This window comes from Acinonyx jubatus, chromosome A1 (assembly GCF_027475565.1).
Source record: "Acinonyx jubatus isolate Ajub_Pintada_27869175 chromosome A1, VMU_Ajub_asm_v1.0, whole genome shotgun sequence".
Lineage (NCBI taxonomy): Eukaryota > Metazoa > Chordata > Mammalia > Carnivora > Felidae > Acinonyx > Acinonyx jubatus.
The window spans coordinates 175,616,407-175,631,269 of record NC_069380.1 but is presented as its reverse complement, the minus strand read 5'-3'; the positions used below and the strand labels follow the sequence as shown (position 1 = coordinate 175,631,269).

Sequence of the window (14,863 nt, the reverse complement as noted above, 5' to 3'; positions counted from 1 at the left end):
ATGTGCATAATGCCTAATTTATTTCTATCCAATATTTAAGTAAGATGCTTTTCCTATCACCTTATATCTCTTATATATTCTTTAATTCTAAAATTATAACCATTTGTTTCATAAGATGTTTATTGCTTTTGAACACTTCTCGAAGTTAATAAAAAATCATATTTTCAGAAAACTTATTAGATAAAACTTAAAAGCTATAACATTTAAACCAAGGGATGCAAATGATTTCAACTTGGGTACATTGATTTATATTTTTTAACAATTATTTCAGGTTTCCATATTTAGAAATATATATTAGTTCAATTTGATTTCAGTGCTCAGTTATTTGAATTATAAATCATTATGTCCCTTCTAGCTGATCAGTCATGAAATATCTTTGAATTCATTTACATAATGGAATATGTGAGTGCTATATCTATTTCAGTGCAGTTGCTGGTTACCTAATGCATGTTTTGTTGTTTCCAATCGGTTTCTTTATTATAATATGTTTGTAAGTCCTGATTTTAAAGCAGTACATTATATTTGTGTTAAAAATCAGCTGACACTCTTCAGCACTAGAAACACTTATGCAAGATAAAAATCATCACCAACTGGCCTCTATTAATGGAAACCTATTTATATATTAATATTCAAAATATCTGTGTTTAAAATACTAGTACGGAATAACTGAAAAGCATCTTACTATGAAGTTTTTAAATGTTCCTGATTACTTTCTAATGCATGTCTTTAGATATTTTTTGTTTTGTTTTTTTCTGTTTTTATCATCTTCAGAGTGAATGCTACTCAGTGTTTGTTTATGGTTCATAAGGCCAGTCTATGAACTTTAGTATTCTTGTATCTGACTGCTTGCTTGGAAATTGAAATCACAAAAGATCCTCATTTTTAGGAAGTGTAAACAGGCTCATGTTTACTTGCCTCAAGGCAGTAGTCTCAAACTTTAGGGATGATCAGAATCGCTAGAGTTCTTGTTAGAATACAAATTGCCGGACCCCACCCCTAGAGTGTATGTTTTAGGAGGTGTTAGACAGGCCTGAGAATTTGCATTTTCAGCAAGTTTCCAGTGATGCTGGTGGCTTAGGGACCATGCTATGAGAACTTGTGCTTTAAGATAATTGGAAACTTGAACTGGATGTCCCAAATAAGAAAGTCAGGTATTTCTCTACAGGACTCTGTCTTCACTAGGGAAAGTCAGACTTGACATTTTTAGAGATAGGCTAGTTCCTTAAATAATAATGTATATGAGGAGACAATTTCATTAAGTCCCCAGATTTTAACTGGAGAGTCTGTTGCATTTTACCCCAAAGTTTCTGTTTGCCAAATTTGAAGCTTTCCAAATTAGTAAGACTACTGTAATTTTAAAATCAGTGGCCCTTTTGAGGGAAAGTTTATGTTTTCCTATCAGATTCGTTACATGAGGCATATATATTACACTCAGCAAATATATCTGAGTAACTTTTTAATATATTCTTTAACTTTCCAAGACTAAATTTCAAGAAATTCCAGATTCTAAATAGCTTTATTTAACATGCACAGAGTTGAAATGGCTCTGTCCTAGGGCAGTCTTCCACATCCAGGTCTCATACTTATGGATCCTTTTTCCTCTTTAAAATACTTTCCAGTCATGGGGCACCTGGGTGGCTCAGTAGGTTAAGCATCCGGCTTTAGTTCAGGTCATGATCTCACAGTTCATGATCTTGTGGTTCATGAGTTCGAGCCCCGTGTAGGGCTCTGTGATGACAGCTCAGAGCCTGGAGCCTGCTTTGAATTCTGTGTCTCCCTCTCCCTGCCCCTCCTGTGCTCGCGCTCTGTCTCTCTCCCTCAAAAATAAATAAACATGAAAAAAAAATAAAAAAGTAAAATAAAATACCTTCCAGTCATAAATTCTAGTTTCCAACCGGGGAAGGGATAAGATTTTTCAAGTGATTAGGACAAGAAAGTGGCTGGGAAGACTGGGGAGAGAAGGGTCATACAAAGCCATGAAATAAACTTATTTTAAATGCTGAGAAAGATGGAGGAAAGTGTTAAATTTCATCTAAAATTCTGTTTATTAATCAGTATTTCAAGTTTTTCTTCCCTTGAAGAATAATTGATCAATATTTCTACTTCAATTCATTGTTCACTCAAATTTATAGCAGTGACATGTCTCACTTTGGGTTTCAGGTAGATAATAATGAGAAAGGAAATTTCATTTTCTATTAGGCCCTCTATTGGCAGTTGCCCTTACTACATCATCTTCAAAGAAAACCCAAAATATCTTTAGCTTTTGAAAAACAGGCACCATAACAGGGTCCTACATTAATTCATGAATTTATCCAAATTCATTTTACCCTGTTGATGCTGTTAACTACAATTCTTAGGATGAATAACTTCTCTATACTATGGCAAAACCATCTTCATAATTCACAAGGCCCCACACAAAATGAAAATGTGGGGTGCCTTGTTCCTAAGCTGTTAAGAATTTCAGGGCACCTGGCTGCCTCAGTGCGGGAGCACGTGACTCTTGATCTTAGGGTTGTAAATTCGAGCCACATGTTAGGTGTAGAGATTTTTTAAAAATAAAATCTTAAAAAAACTTTTTTTTCAAGACCTCACCAACACAGCATTGAAGCAAACACTGGCCCTTCTAAGCATAGAACACTGTGTAAATGCATAGCATGGACATCCGCGAAGCTAGCCCGGGTTATTTGGTAAAGAAATCATTCCCTCCATTTGGCTTCAGACTAACCGCCTAACACTTTGAGACTATCTCCTTAGTTCCTGTACACCAGGATTTGGTGAACATAATTCCTATCTACATGCATCCTACATGTGTTTATCTATCGGTAGCTTAGTTTATCTATCGGTAGCTTATCTCCATTGTTTTCGTGTTTACAAGCCAAAGAATCTCTTTCCTGTTCAGGCTACTTGATCCCTGTGATGATTTTCTTTTTCAGCCCCTCACCTCTTCTAGCTTCCTTTGTCTTTTCTTGCTTGTTTTTCATGGTGGTGGTGGTGGTGGTGGTAGTTTTAGTGTAATACCCAGAACTGCATCCTTAATTTAGATTTAACGCTGAGTAAGAATAAAATAATGATTTTTAAACTTAATTCTATACTCATCCTAATGACTTATTTTATATTACTGGCCTCTTTTTGGGGGGGCGGGAGGGGAGAGAGAGAAAGAAAGAGCCCAAGTAGGGGAGGGGCAGAGAGAGGGGGAATCCCAAGCAGGCTCTACGCTAATGCTGCAGAGCCTGAGGCAGGGCTTGAACTCACGAACCATGAGAACATGACCTGAGCTGAAATCAAGAGTTGGTCCCTTCCCCCCCGCCCCCCCCCCCCCCCCCCCCCCCCGCCGCCAAGCCACCCAGGAGCCCCTTACTGGCCTCTCTCAGTTTAGCAAATATTAATTAAGCATTTGCTAAGTACAGGGCAAAAGGACAAATGAGACACAGATCCTGCCCTCCCAGATTTTAAATTCTAATAGAATTGATCCTGATTCCAGACTGCCTTTCACATATTTTTCCTAAGAGCTCAAAGTCCATTGTTTTATTAACATAGTTTCTTTTTCCTTTTAAAATTTAACTCAAATAAATTACATACTAATTTTCTGAAAATTTATTCATCAAAAATAATATGGGCATGTGACATTTTGATACGGTGGCTTTGAGGGAGTGCTTTTTATTCAAGGTCATTTAGATATAGCTTATATACAAGCCATTAAATAGACAACTAATGTGCAAACCATACATCCTTACCCTGTCACTGATCTTCCCTCCACCGGGGTACGAATCCTGAATGAGGTGGGGGGTCAGGAAAGAGTAGAGGGTGAGAGATGAAACAAAGGTGTAGAACGAAATAAGGGTGAAGGATGGAAGTACAATTGGGTATGTCTGTTACAGGAAATATTTAGTAACAAACAGTAGTAATTCTGCTTTGTGAAACAGTATTAAAATGTATTGCTGTATTTCAGTGAATACCACCATCTCCAGATGGTTTTGAGAATGTTAAATAAAACTAGTTTCAGCATATATCCCTCAGGCGTACTTCTATTAACATTTCTCATCAAAAGAAATGTTGATTTATTTCTTTGTTTTCTGTCTCTATTATCCATGGAAAAGTCATCCCATAATTTATCTACTCCATTTGTTTTTATACTAGAATCAAGTGTGAGAATCCTCTCTACTCCTTTTCTGTAACCCACTTATTCAGACCTTCACACAATTCTTTAGATTCCTGCTTCACAAGATTACCTTCCTCGAGTATTATTGTGATCTGATCATTTCTCTTCCCAAAAGCCCAGAATCACTTCCCCTTGCTTCTCGGGTCAAAGTAAAATTATTGATTAGAACATGAGTCCTTTAACAGTACTTGACTTACTGAGTTCTCGTAACTAATTTTCTGATCCACCTCTCAACCACTATTTGTACTTTATGCTCGGGCGAAGGAAATTTATTTTACCTTCCCCTTGACACCCTTAATTATCTTTACTGAGTCACCACATATGCTGTTCTTTTCATTTGACCCATTGCAACTCAATTAGGTCTCTTAAATTTTCAAGTCTTGCTGAAGACTTGTTGAAGCTGTATTGAAACAGTTATGACCCTTTGTCATTGTATTAACTGAAAGAACATGAGTCATTTAATTTCTCTGAGGCTCAGTTACTTCATCTGTAGAAAGGGAATATTATCTATCTCTTGGGATTTTGTAAGGATTAAATAAAGTAATAAATATGTAACAATGTATCTTTGCTCAAGGAGCCATGCTGATCTTCCTACCGGTTTTAGTACATGTGCTGCCAGAAGCAAGCACTGTAACAATATATCTATGTTATCTAAGAAAATATGACACCTAATACTACTGATCCTGTCACACAGTAGGTGCTCACTGAATATTAATTCCTTTCATTTCCATTCCTATCATCTTTATTTTTCTTGATGTTCCTGAACACCCAGTTCTTATCTGTATGTCCGAAGATGCGTATCACATAGCTTTGTATTGGCTAGTCGTCTCAGCTATCAGGCTGGAAGGTATTAGAGATTAGGAGTCTTTTTTTTTTTCTTTCTCCTCTTCTATAGTTCACAATTTCACGTAGTGGGCATGTGAACCTAATGTTACCCTTTAGTTAATTGACAAAGCCTTAACTCCTGTTCCTTATAAGTAATTAATAGTATTCCTTAAGATGCTTCATTTTGGTTATACATATTTGGATTTTTTTTAGTTTAGTAGTTTATGAACATAATCTCACTTTTGAAATAACGAAATTGATATTTCAGTCATTATACTTTGTACCTGTCATCTACCGATAGCAATTTCCAACATGTCTTTTTCTTATCTGTGAATTTTCTTCTATCATTAGGATAATGTGTTTTTAACTCTGTCTGCAAAACCTATTTGTAAACTTGTATGGCTTTTAAATAATTGCCTAGATCAGTGTATCATCTACCCTCTAGTGCTCAGCGAATGTCTTACACCTAATACACCAACTGCTTCTTTGATTTTAAAACAGAAATTGCTTCACACATTAACACTTCTGTAATAAGATATATAAACACCACAATTGGTGACATTTTAAAACACCCTTTCTTTCTCAGCACATAAAATGATGATGTTTTTTCTAACCAGTGGCATTTTAGGTGTGATGAAATGTAGATACTCAGTGAAGTCTGGCTACCATGAATTGAAGTCCTACTTGGTGTTGCCGTGCCCATCAGCTGCTATAGTGTGTAGTACTCCAGGAACTGAAAAAACCAGTTCATTCTCAGCTTGGTTTTCCTCTTCTTCAGAGGTACAGATTTTCAAAATTTCCAACCATCCGTAGGATATACCATTTCTTTTGACTTTTTCCTTCCTTTCTTTTTGTCATCCTAGCTGTCAGTAATACCTTGTTCCCCTTCCTCAGTGTTTTCATAAGTCTATATGGAAACAAACAGAAATTTTCTAGGAATGTGTTTAGTGAGTTGATATCAGCCAGGCTGTGGAGTCTGCTCAGTCCTGGATGTGATGAAGGTTCTTTAATAAATTGGTCCCTCCTAAAAGAACAGTTCCCCTGTTTTTTTCTGGGACCTACTTCCAGTTTCCTTTGTATCTCAAGAAGCTAGTGATCTCTCTCAAATCACTGGCCTCTTTAAAATCAAATGGATATGATGTAACCTGATGAAAGCTTTTGGTTTAGAGTCACATGTGTTCCATGTGTGACCTTCACGAAATTCTCTGACCCACTACTGTAGACTCCTCCTATTGGTCCTGTTACTGTCAGCCACCATTACTATGTTCACGGTCACGAGCTGTGTCGAGCAAGCCTCAGAAATCTAACCTAGTACTGCCATGGCACTAAAATGCTCCCACCCGGCTAAAGAGGTACAACTTATAAGAACCCTAGTCTCGTAGAGAAGAACAAGATGAAAGTAAAAAGATCGTAAAGATGATGTATCCATTTGCCCTTTAAAAGAAAAAAAAAACATTACAGACTCTCTTAAGGGGTATAACTAGCTTTGAGTTGAATTCCTATAGAGGAATATAAATATTCAGATGAATTCTCATTTTTTTCTTAATTGAAAAAAAGTAAAAATTTATTCTTAATCTTTTTTTTTTTTTTTTTTTTTGCTTTTGGATGTAATTAAGAGGCAGTGAGGCTGGCCTTGATGCAAAGTGCACAGATGCAATTCTGTAGAAAATGTGTCTTTGGCAGATGAGATACTTCCTGTGAGTGTTCTGTTTATTGCTACCATAAATATTCCATTGTCAAAACACGACTTGCTGTTTATTAGTAGCACTGACAAGAAGATTCCTATTAATGGCAGCATTCTTATTACCCATAGACCCTGTCACTTTTAACTTTGCAATTCCAAGAGAATTGTATTTGGTAATTACTTAAGATATTTCCTAGTTTATTGATCCCCACCCCTGTTTAACTGAGTAAAGTTTGAATGGCAGTTCTTCTGCTCACAGATTCACACAGGAAAAATCATCAAATCTCACCTTTTTTTTTTTTAAGTTTATTTAGAGAGAAAGCCAGCATGAGTGGGGGAGGGGCAGAGAGAGAGGGAGAAGAGAGAGAGTCCCAAGCAGGCTGTGCACCATCAGCACAAAGTCCAACGTGGGGTTGGAACTCATGAAACTGTCAGATCATGACCTGAGCCAAAACTGCAGAGTCGAACATTTAACCAACTGAGCCACCCAGGCACCCCTCAAATTTCATTTTTATATGCGGAGAAAAATCTTTCTTCTTCATCTGAAGCAGAATTTCCTTAGATTTCTACTAACTGGTCTCATCGTTTCATAGAATTCAATAATTTTCTCTTCCTGGTTAGTCTCTTATGGGTCAGTCCTGATCTTGTTCCCCTTCAGCCTGCCAGGAAAACAGTGCATTGAGCACCCACCTGACAGCAGTGCGCTGAGGAAAACGCATAGGCGCAGCCCCTGCCCTTAGAAAGTTTACCGTCTGACATGGAGGTGAGCCAAATATACATGCTTACTATGCAGCTGGGATGGTTGCTGTGGAGTCAGAGGGACTTGAATCTAAATTATACTGTTTGTCTTTTGGAAAGTTCTATTTAATCTTTTCGAATCTGTTTCCTCATCAGAAAAATAGAAGTGATGCTACCTACCTCATGGGATTGTGAGAGTCAGCCCTGCAGGTAGCAAACATTCTGTACACGTTCGTTCTCTGCATCTTTGTGTCTTCCTTCCTGATTTATAATTGCCAAAGACATTTGCATCATATGATCCTCACGACAGGCCTGTGGGATAGCTTGGGTGATAGGTTTCACCCTTGCTTGTTGGAGAGGGAAACTAAGGCTCAGAGTGGCCGAGTACAGTACTCAGACTCAGAACCAGCTGGTTGGATGGGGTAGTCAAGCCAGAAGCCCAGCCTTCCTGACTCATGTTCAATGTCTTCTCTACTCTTACACCCACACCTGAGGGACTAAGTAAGAGAAGAGGGTGTTTGTATACTAAATAGACGTTCTTAGAACCACATCAGCCCTTCTTTGATGGCAGCATTAACCAGAATTATTTAGACCTTGTGATAATGTTTATGGTTTTTCCACTTTCTTCTCGTGCTGAGCTGAACTGTTCAGGTGAAAATGTGGTACAGTAGAAGGAACGTGGCCTCTGTAGTCAAACCTCAGTTCAAATCTCAGCACTGTCAATCTATAGCTGTGTAAACTTGGGCAAGTAACTTAATTTCTCTGAACTTCTGTTTTCTTATCTATGAGTTAGAAATAAATAATATTGGACAGTGTAATTGTGAAGCTAGGTGAATTAATAAATATAAGGTGTCTTACAGCTACTAGAAATGTCGGGCTTGTCCTTCAATACTTGGTGACATGCATCAGCTACGTCTTTCTAAGCATTCTCATCTTCATCTAAAGCAGAATTTCCTTAGATTTCTACTAACTGGGCTCATTGTTTCTTAGAATTGAATAATTTCTCTTTCTGGGTAGTCTATTATAGGTCTTTAATAATTATTTTTTATGAAATAATATTAAGTGAAGAGAAGTTCTCAAGTTATATCCAAAATGTAGAAAGGGTCAGTTTTAATTTTCTACTATCAAGGCTTTAATAGTAAAGAAGTTTTTGTCTTAATTATAAAATTCATTTTTCCTTTCCATAACTAGAATATGTATAAGATAGGAAAAGTAATTGCACTGGTTAATAATGGATTATCATTCTTAACAGAATGAAAGACATTTCTGTAGGAATGCTCTTTAGAAATAATACTGATTCTTCGTAAATAGAAATTGATGCCATTATAGTGTTATTTTGTGATTGATTATCTATTGATAAAGCAATTGTATTTCCCCAGATTCCTTAACTCCTATTACCTATATCCTTTTAAAAAAACTTGTGAAGATAGATGCTGTGAAATTCATGCTAAAAAACCACACGGTAAGTTTTACTTCCTTTAATTAATGACTAGAAATTTCTGGGTAGTTTAGGTGAAGCATTAATAACTTTGGATACTCTTTTGCTTTCATTAGAGTGAACACTTCCCCTTCCTTGGCATCAGTGACAGTTATAGTCTCAGTGACTTCAGGTGCCGAACAACCTTCTACACGGCCCTCACTCGCCTTCTGATGGTAGACCTAGGTAAGGTCAAGAATTTAAGCCTGATTAATAAGGGCTCGATGACATACTTGGGCGAACAAAGGAGAATACTAGTGAGCACCACATTTAAGTTACTAGAATTTATCATCTTTGACAGTTTTCTACAACTCTCCATGATTTGAGCATCAAAAGACAAATCTTTGTATTTCAAGTGGTATTTTTCACTTCAAATAGGACCTGCATTAATTCTTTACTTCACAGTGTATTTTCTGGGTATCTTTTGATCCATTACTTGTACTACTGTGAATCTAGGTAATAGTCTTAAATATGGAAGAGCGTTACACCAGAGATTTTCTTTGTAATGACACTTAATCTAGAAAAAAAAAATGGAAACAATGCAAATATCCAATAGTAGGGAATTGTAAAATTATTGCACATCTACTTACTTGATGGAATAGTCTGTAGTCTTAAAATTGGGATTTGAAGATAATGCAATACATGAAATTTTATAACATTAAGTGAAAAAACCAGGTGTTAAACTGTGTAAATGATATGAGCATGCCTAGGGTGGGTGGGGAATGCATCCAAAAAAGACTTAAATTCTTTTAAAATGTTAAATATTGTTTTGGGCTAACTGTAGGTAGCTTTTTCTCATTCCAGATTATTTGACATTTTCTTTAAGGTATCACTTTTGTAATGGGAAAAAATATAACTTACTTAAAATTTTTTTTAATTGAAAAGCTGAAGTTAGCTAAATGTATCCACAGGTAGATAGTACCTTAGGATGGGCACTTAAGCCTCTGTGGTGACCATGTTACTCTGGATTCCCATCCCCACCGTCCCCCAGCCGTGTTTGAATACTGCAGGTTAAATTAATCAGTTTATAGATACATGAAAGAGTTCAGTCAATGACAATATCATCCTTAAGATGATTACTGGTCCTTAAGATCATTCTTAAGATATTACTGATAAGATATTACTGATGATATTTTTTTCATTCTTTCTCTTGCAATATATTGATTGATCCATCAACTTAAATATGAATTTTTTTAAATACGATCTTACAAAAGGTGAAAGGATAAATAATTTTATTTTGCACATAAAAGACATTGCACCTTGTCGTAGAAAGGTGACTAAACCCTTCTCTGTTCCACATCTGCATTATTTCCATGCATTTCAACAGAATAAATTACCAGAGAGACAAACAGCCAAAAGTTGAGAGAAATGCATCTAGAATGATTAAGGAGCTTGATGCGATTGATTTCTAAAGAAAGATTAAAAGAACCATGTATGTATAACTTGGCTAAGTGACAACTAGGGCTTGAGGCAAAGAGAACTGTCTATAAATATTTGAAGAGTGTAAACCAGGCATGCAAAACCCAATCATCTGCTACCTTAGGCGAGTGGGAGAGCTGAGTGACAGCTTTGCATACTGCACACTGGCCTGGGTTACCTCTTGGCTGCTGCATTGGAGCAAAGAGGAGCAGCCCAACTCTCATTGTTCTCAATGATCCTTTAGAGAGCACACTGTGCTGAGCTCTCAGGGCAAAACAGAGACCAGCCAGGTGTACAGGCCCCTGCCCTCAAGGAGCTTGCCCCCTTGCTTTCCTCCCAGTTGTCCCAGCATTAAAGAAGACTTTAAAACCCTTGTCTAGACTTAATCTATTTCCTAAAGACTTAAAAATGCTCCTTTAATGACCCTGTCCGACAGTGAAAGAGGTGGGGAGACAAAAGCTAAAGAGAACGAGGTAGAGGAGATTTCCCGGAAATAGGTTCATGTCACGCACATTTTCAAGACCTAGAAATGGAGTAGGTCAAGATCCTTTCTCACATAGTCAATGTAGACAAAAGAACCTTCCATAAATCCACAGTAGCTTAAATAGCAGGATGGCACTGCCAACATTCACCGCCCCTCCCCCCACTTATCACTGCATTGATAATTGAGAGTCATGATGATGCCCAGAAAGACCCAGTGTTGCAGGCTGCCATCTTGAAGCCTACTTTTATTTAGTATCTCTCAGTGTAAACTGTGAGGTATGAGAAGCTGAAGTAAAATATCTAAACTTGAATAACTAAAAGAGGATTTTATTAGGTTTCTCAGGATTAGATTCCTTTGCATTATCTAACTCATAACAATATAAAGTATAAATTGATATTTTCTTAGCTCGAAGTGTTTTTTAAAAGTAAATATCCTTTTAGATTGCAAGCACTTTTTAGACCTCAGGGGAAATAGAGACAGACTATGTGGAAGGGCCTGGTACGTGGTAGGTGTTCCATACAAGTAAACTGAATCTGGCTATAGACAAAGTTAAAAACAATGGCAGCTACAGTCATGGAACTTTTACATTGTTTGAAAAGAAAGTCTTTGTTAGTGGTTTTCACTTTTTAAAATAATTGAAGGTATATTATAAGCATCAAGGGATGATTTGTGGTATATATTACCAGAGCTTCTGTTCCTTGTTAGGAATCAGAGTTGCTCTTGTTCCCAAAATACATATTGAGCTCCTTCAGGGCATGGACTTTGCCATTTTCACGTTTTCTAGTACCAGTCTCCTATTGCTACATTGTAGGTGTTCAGTAAATATTTAGTGAATGAATGACACAAAAGTGTACCATAACCAAGATGCCATCATCATAGTTCCTGGAATCAGCAATTCCTGCCAGGTTCTGTCTGGGAGTAGCTTTGATCATTGGCCTCTCCACAACAAAACAATTCAAGTGGCTGATTACTTTCACAAGTGATCAACTACACTTGACCGCTCTTGTGCTTGATTAGTCACTTGTTGCTCTCTTTTTTTAAGTGTTACTACTTTATAGATGATCTTTTGATGAGTGTTGCTGAGCACAGTTTTGTTATTTTTTATTTTTTTATTTTATTTTATAATTTATTATTTGAAGCTGTGTCTCACAAACTAGGTTGACTGGAACGTTGCTCCCAGACTTCCTATATATGTGGCTTCCTAGTTTTCTGTTGTATTCAATGTCACGGAAACAAAGAAAACAGAGAGAGTGCATTTGTCAAAAGAAGCACAGATCCATGTATTAAATGAAGTAAGTGAAAATATTAGGTAATGAGAATTCTTCTCAAATTAAAGAAAAAGTAGGGAAGGACTTTTTATACCACTGACTTTTTTTTTTTTTTTGGTAAGAATCAAATTAACAAAAAAAACAAAAAAAAACAAACAAAAAAAAACACCTAACCAGCCTGCTTGCAAAGCAAGGGATGTAATTCTCAGACTGCAATGTGTAAAGCATATTCTTTCTAATTGAATCTTACAAACTAAGCTGAGTATGTTGTGTACGAGCCATGCACATTGGAGCGATTAGGAAAGGGGAAAGAAATTGGGTGTCACATTAATTGGTGTTTACTTTGAAATGCATTTTGGTTTCTATTCAATAATTTGCACTTTGTATGAATTTAATTAGATGCTATGTGCCCCAGGTTGTATTTCAGATGAAAATGGGGGGGTTTTTTGGCAATAAACAGTTGTATCATTTTATCAAATTGCTCCTTGGCTACACTAGACAAAACGTTCACTTGTATAAAGAACAGAACTGAAAGCATTTCATCATCAGAACGATGATCTTTCATGTTGGCAATGTATTTCTGTATTCTAAGAAATTATAAAAATTAATGCAAAACCTCCCTTCACAAGATAGCATACATACAGAAGAAAATGGGTGACCAGCCATATGTGCACACATGTTAGCCCTTCCAAGAATCACTTAAAGTTCCCTAGGTTATTTTTAAATTAACTTTGTCAATCTAATAAACTAAAGGAAAGATAATATTACCCAAGCCAGTAAATGGAGAACCTCCAGGGAGCTGTTCAGTATAAAATACTTGAATAAATAAAACCTTCTATTTTGTTTAATTTGAATAGAGGTGAATTCAGTTGACAAATATTGGCGAGGGGAAGTGTGGAAAAGAACTACAACAAGGCTCTTTGTTCTGTGGAGAACTAAATAGTATTCATTGCAAATTAAGTTTTTACCAACCACAAACTTAGAATTACTCAGTGCCACTAAAATCGTGTTTCCTTGGTGTCACTTACAGTTGCTTTTCCTCGGACGTTTTGTGATTGCACCTTATCTTGAACTACCCAGATGAGAAGCTTGTTAATAGGACCCGAGTGAGAAATGCTTTCCTCAGACACTCAAACTCTAAGAAGCGGTCATATTTTGTAGTGATCAAGGAATGCTAATATTAAAATGTTATTTATAGACATTATGAGATATTCTCCCTTTAGGGAGGAGCATCCCATACTATTCATCTACCTTTGTGACCTTTAATAGATAATCAGCACCTGAAGATATTTCTAGCTTAAATTTGAGAAATCTTGAAAAGTAAATGACTTGAATAAAAAGGGAAGAGTACTCTAGAAATAACTACTAATCATAAAAGTAAAAATACACGGAGGAAGGAAACTTTCCTTTTCCTTATTAATAACTAACATTTGTTTACAAATTTATAGTCTGCAGACCACTCTCATATACATTATCCTACTTGATCCTCACAAGAGCCCACGTGAAATAGGTATTATTGCACTGTTTATCTGTTAGAAAGTGGAGGTTCAGAAAGATTAAATGGCTTGCCCAAGGTCAGTCACAGTCCTATAACTTCTAGCCCTGTGACCACACATTCTCATTCAATTCGCTATTACTTCGCCTTTCATATTCTCAATCAATTAGGAAAGGTAACTTTTTCTCTTTCCTTTTTATTTGAACTGTTTGGACTGAATGATTGATTTGAGGCTTGAGGGCAGTGAGAAGGGAGAAGGGATTACTTTCCGAGCTTCAATCAAATAAATAGATAAATTCACGTTTATTATTTGCCCTGTATAGGTATATTACAGTTCTCTGGTCAGTGAAAGTCAAATGTAGTTTTTAAGATTTGTTCTCATGTCTAATATTTGGCCAAAGCATGTTTATTCTCATGGATAAGAGAACACAGAGGTAGATGTCCCAGAAGGGTTTAGCAAGTGAGAAGCTTGATCAGAAATAACTAATGTTCTGATAGATAGGAAGAAGACATCAATATATCACCTGTGTCCAGGACTTGGCAGAGACTATCTGGAAAACAGACATGGCGGGGGGGGCGGGGGGGGGGGGGCGGCGGGGACTGGGCAATAAGGGGTAAAGAAGCAGCTGGAAATACTTAGAATCTATAATGAGATAATTAAGAGTAATTAGCCGGCCCTGTAGGCAGAAAGCAGCCCATTAAGTCCAGATCCAGTTTTAATAACTTACCTGGTTTTGAGGGTAGAGAGTCCAGAGCCCCCCAGGGAATGAGATGCTTCAGGGATGCAACTTTTAGGTTAGGTTTCCTAGAAAAAGGAGTACAAGGGTCTGCATATTGGGCAGTGTATTTTTCTTCTGAGAACTAAAATAAACATTCTGGTTCCCTAGGGAGAGGAATCAAAGGGAGCCTCAGTTTTCTCATCTGTGAAATGGAGGTATCTATCTTAAAGAATTGTAATGTGCTTTAAATAAGACGAAGATGTGTGAAAAGGCCTGAAACAATTCCTGTCACAAAACAAGCACTCAGTATATATTAATTAAATAGAAATATTTATTGAATGTACAATTGGGGGCACTGACTGACACTGGAGCCTCAAAATGAGGTAAGTTCAGTCCCTCTAATATAGCTGCCTACTCCGCCTTCGGCACTTGGACTGTTATCTTCCGACGGAAGCAAGAGCCGATGACACTTGCTGACAGATACTCTAACATCCCGCCCTACCTGAAGCCATAGTCCCAACAGAGACAGGTACAACTCCTAGGCTGTGTAGGGGGAAACTGAAATGAAAACTAAATTCTGGCCCAAGTTAGATCT

The 14,863-nt window shown here is 36.9% G+C and overlaps 1 protein-coding gene across 4 annotated transcripts in view; it reads left to right on the top strand.

The window, feature by feature from the left end:
* Nucleotides 1-14,863, top strand: part of RANBP17 (RAN binding protein 17) — a 328,652-nt gene that overhangs the window by 234,065 nt on the left and 79,724 nt on the right. For all 4 annotated transcript variants that reach the window (XM_027034339.2, XM_053226569.1, XM_027034320.2 and 1 more), the window contains 2 exons: nt 8,805-8,868; nt 8,961-9,069. In XM_027034339.2, coding sequence (XP_026890140.1) covers nt 8,805-8,868; nt 8,961-9,069 — 173 coding nt within the window. The remainder of the gene's footprint in view (nt 1-8,804; nt 8,869-8,960; nt 9,070-14,863) is intronic.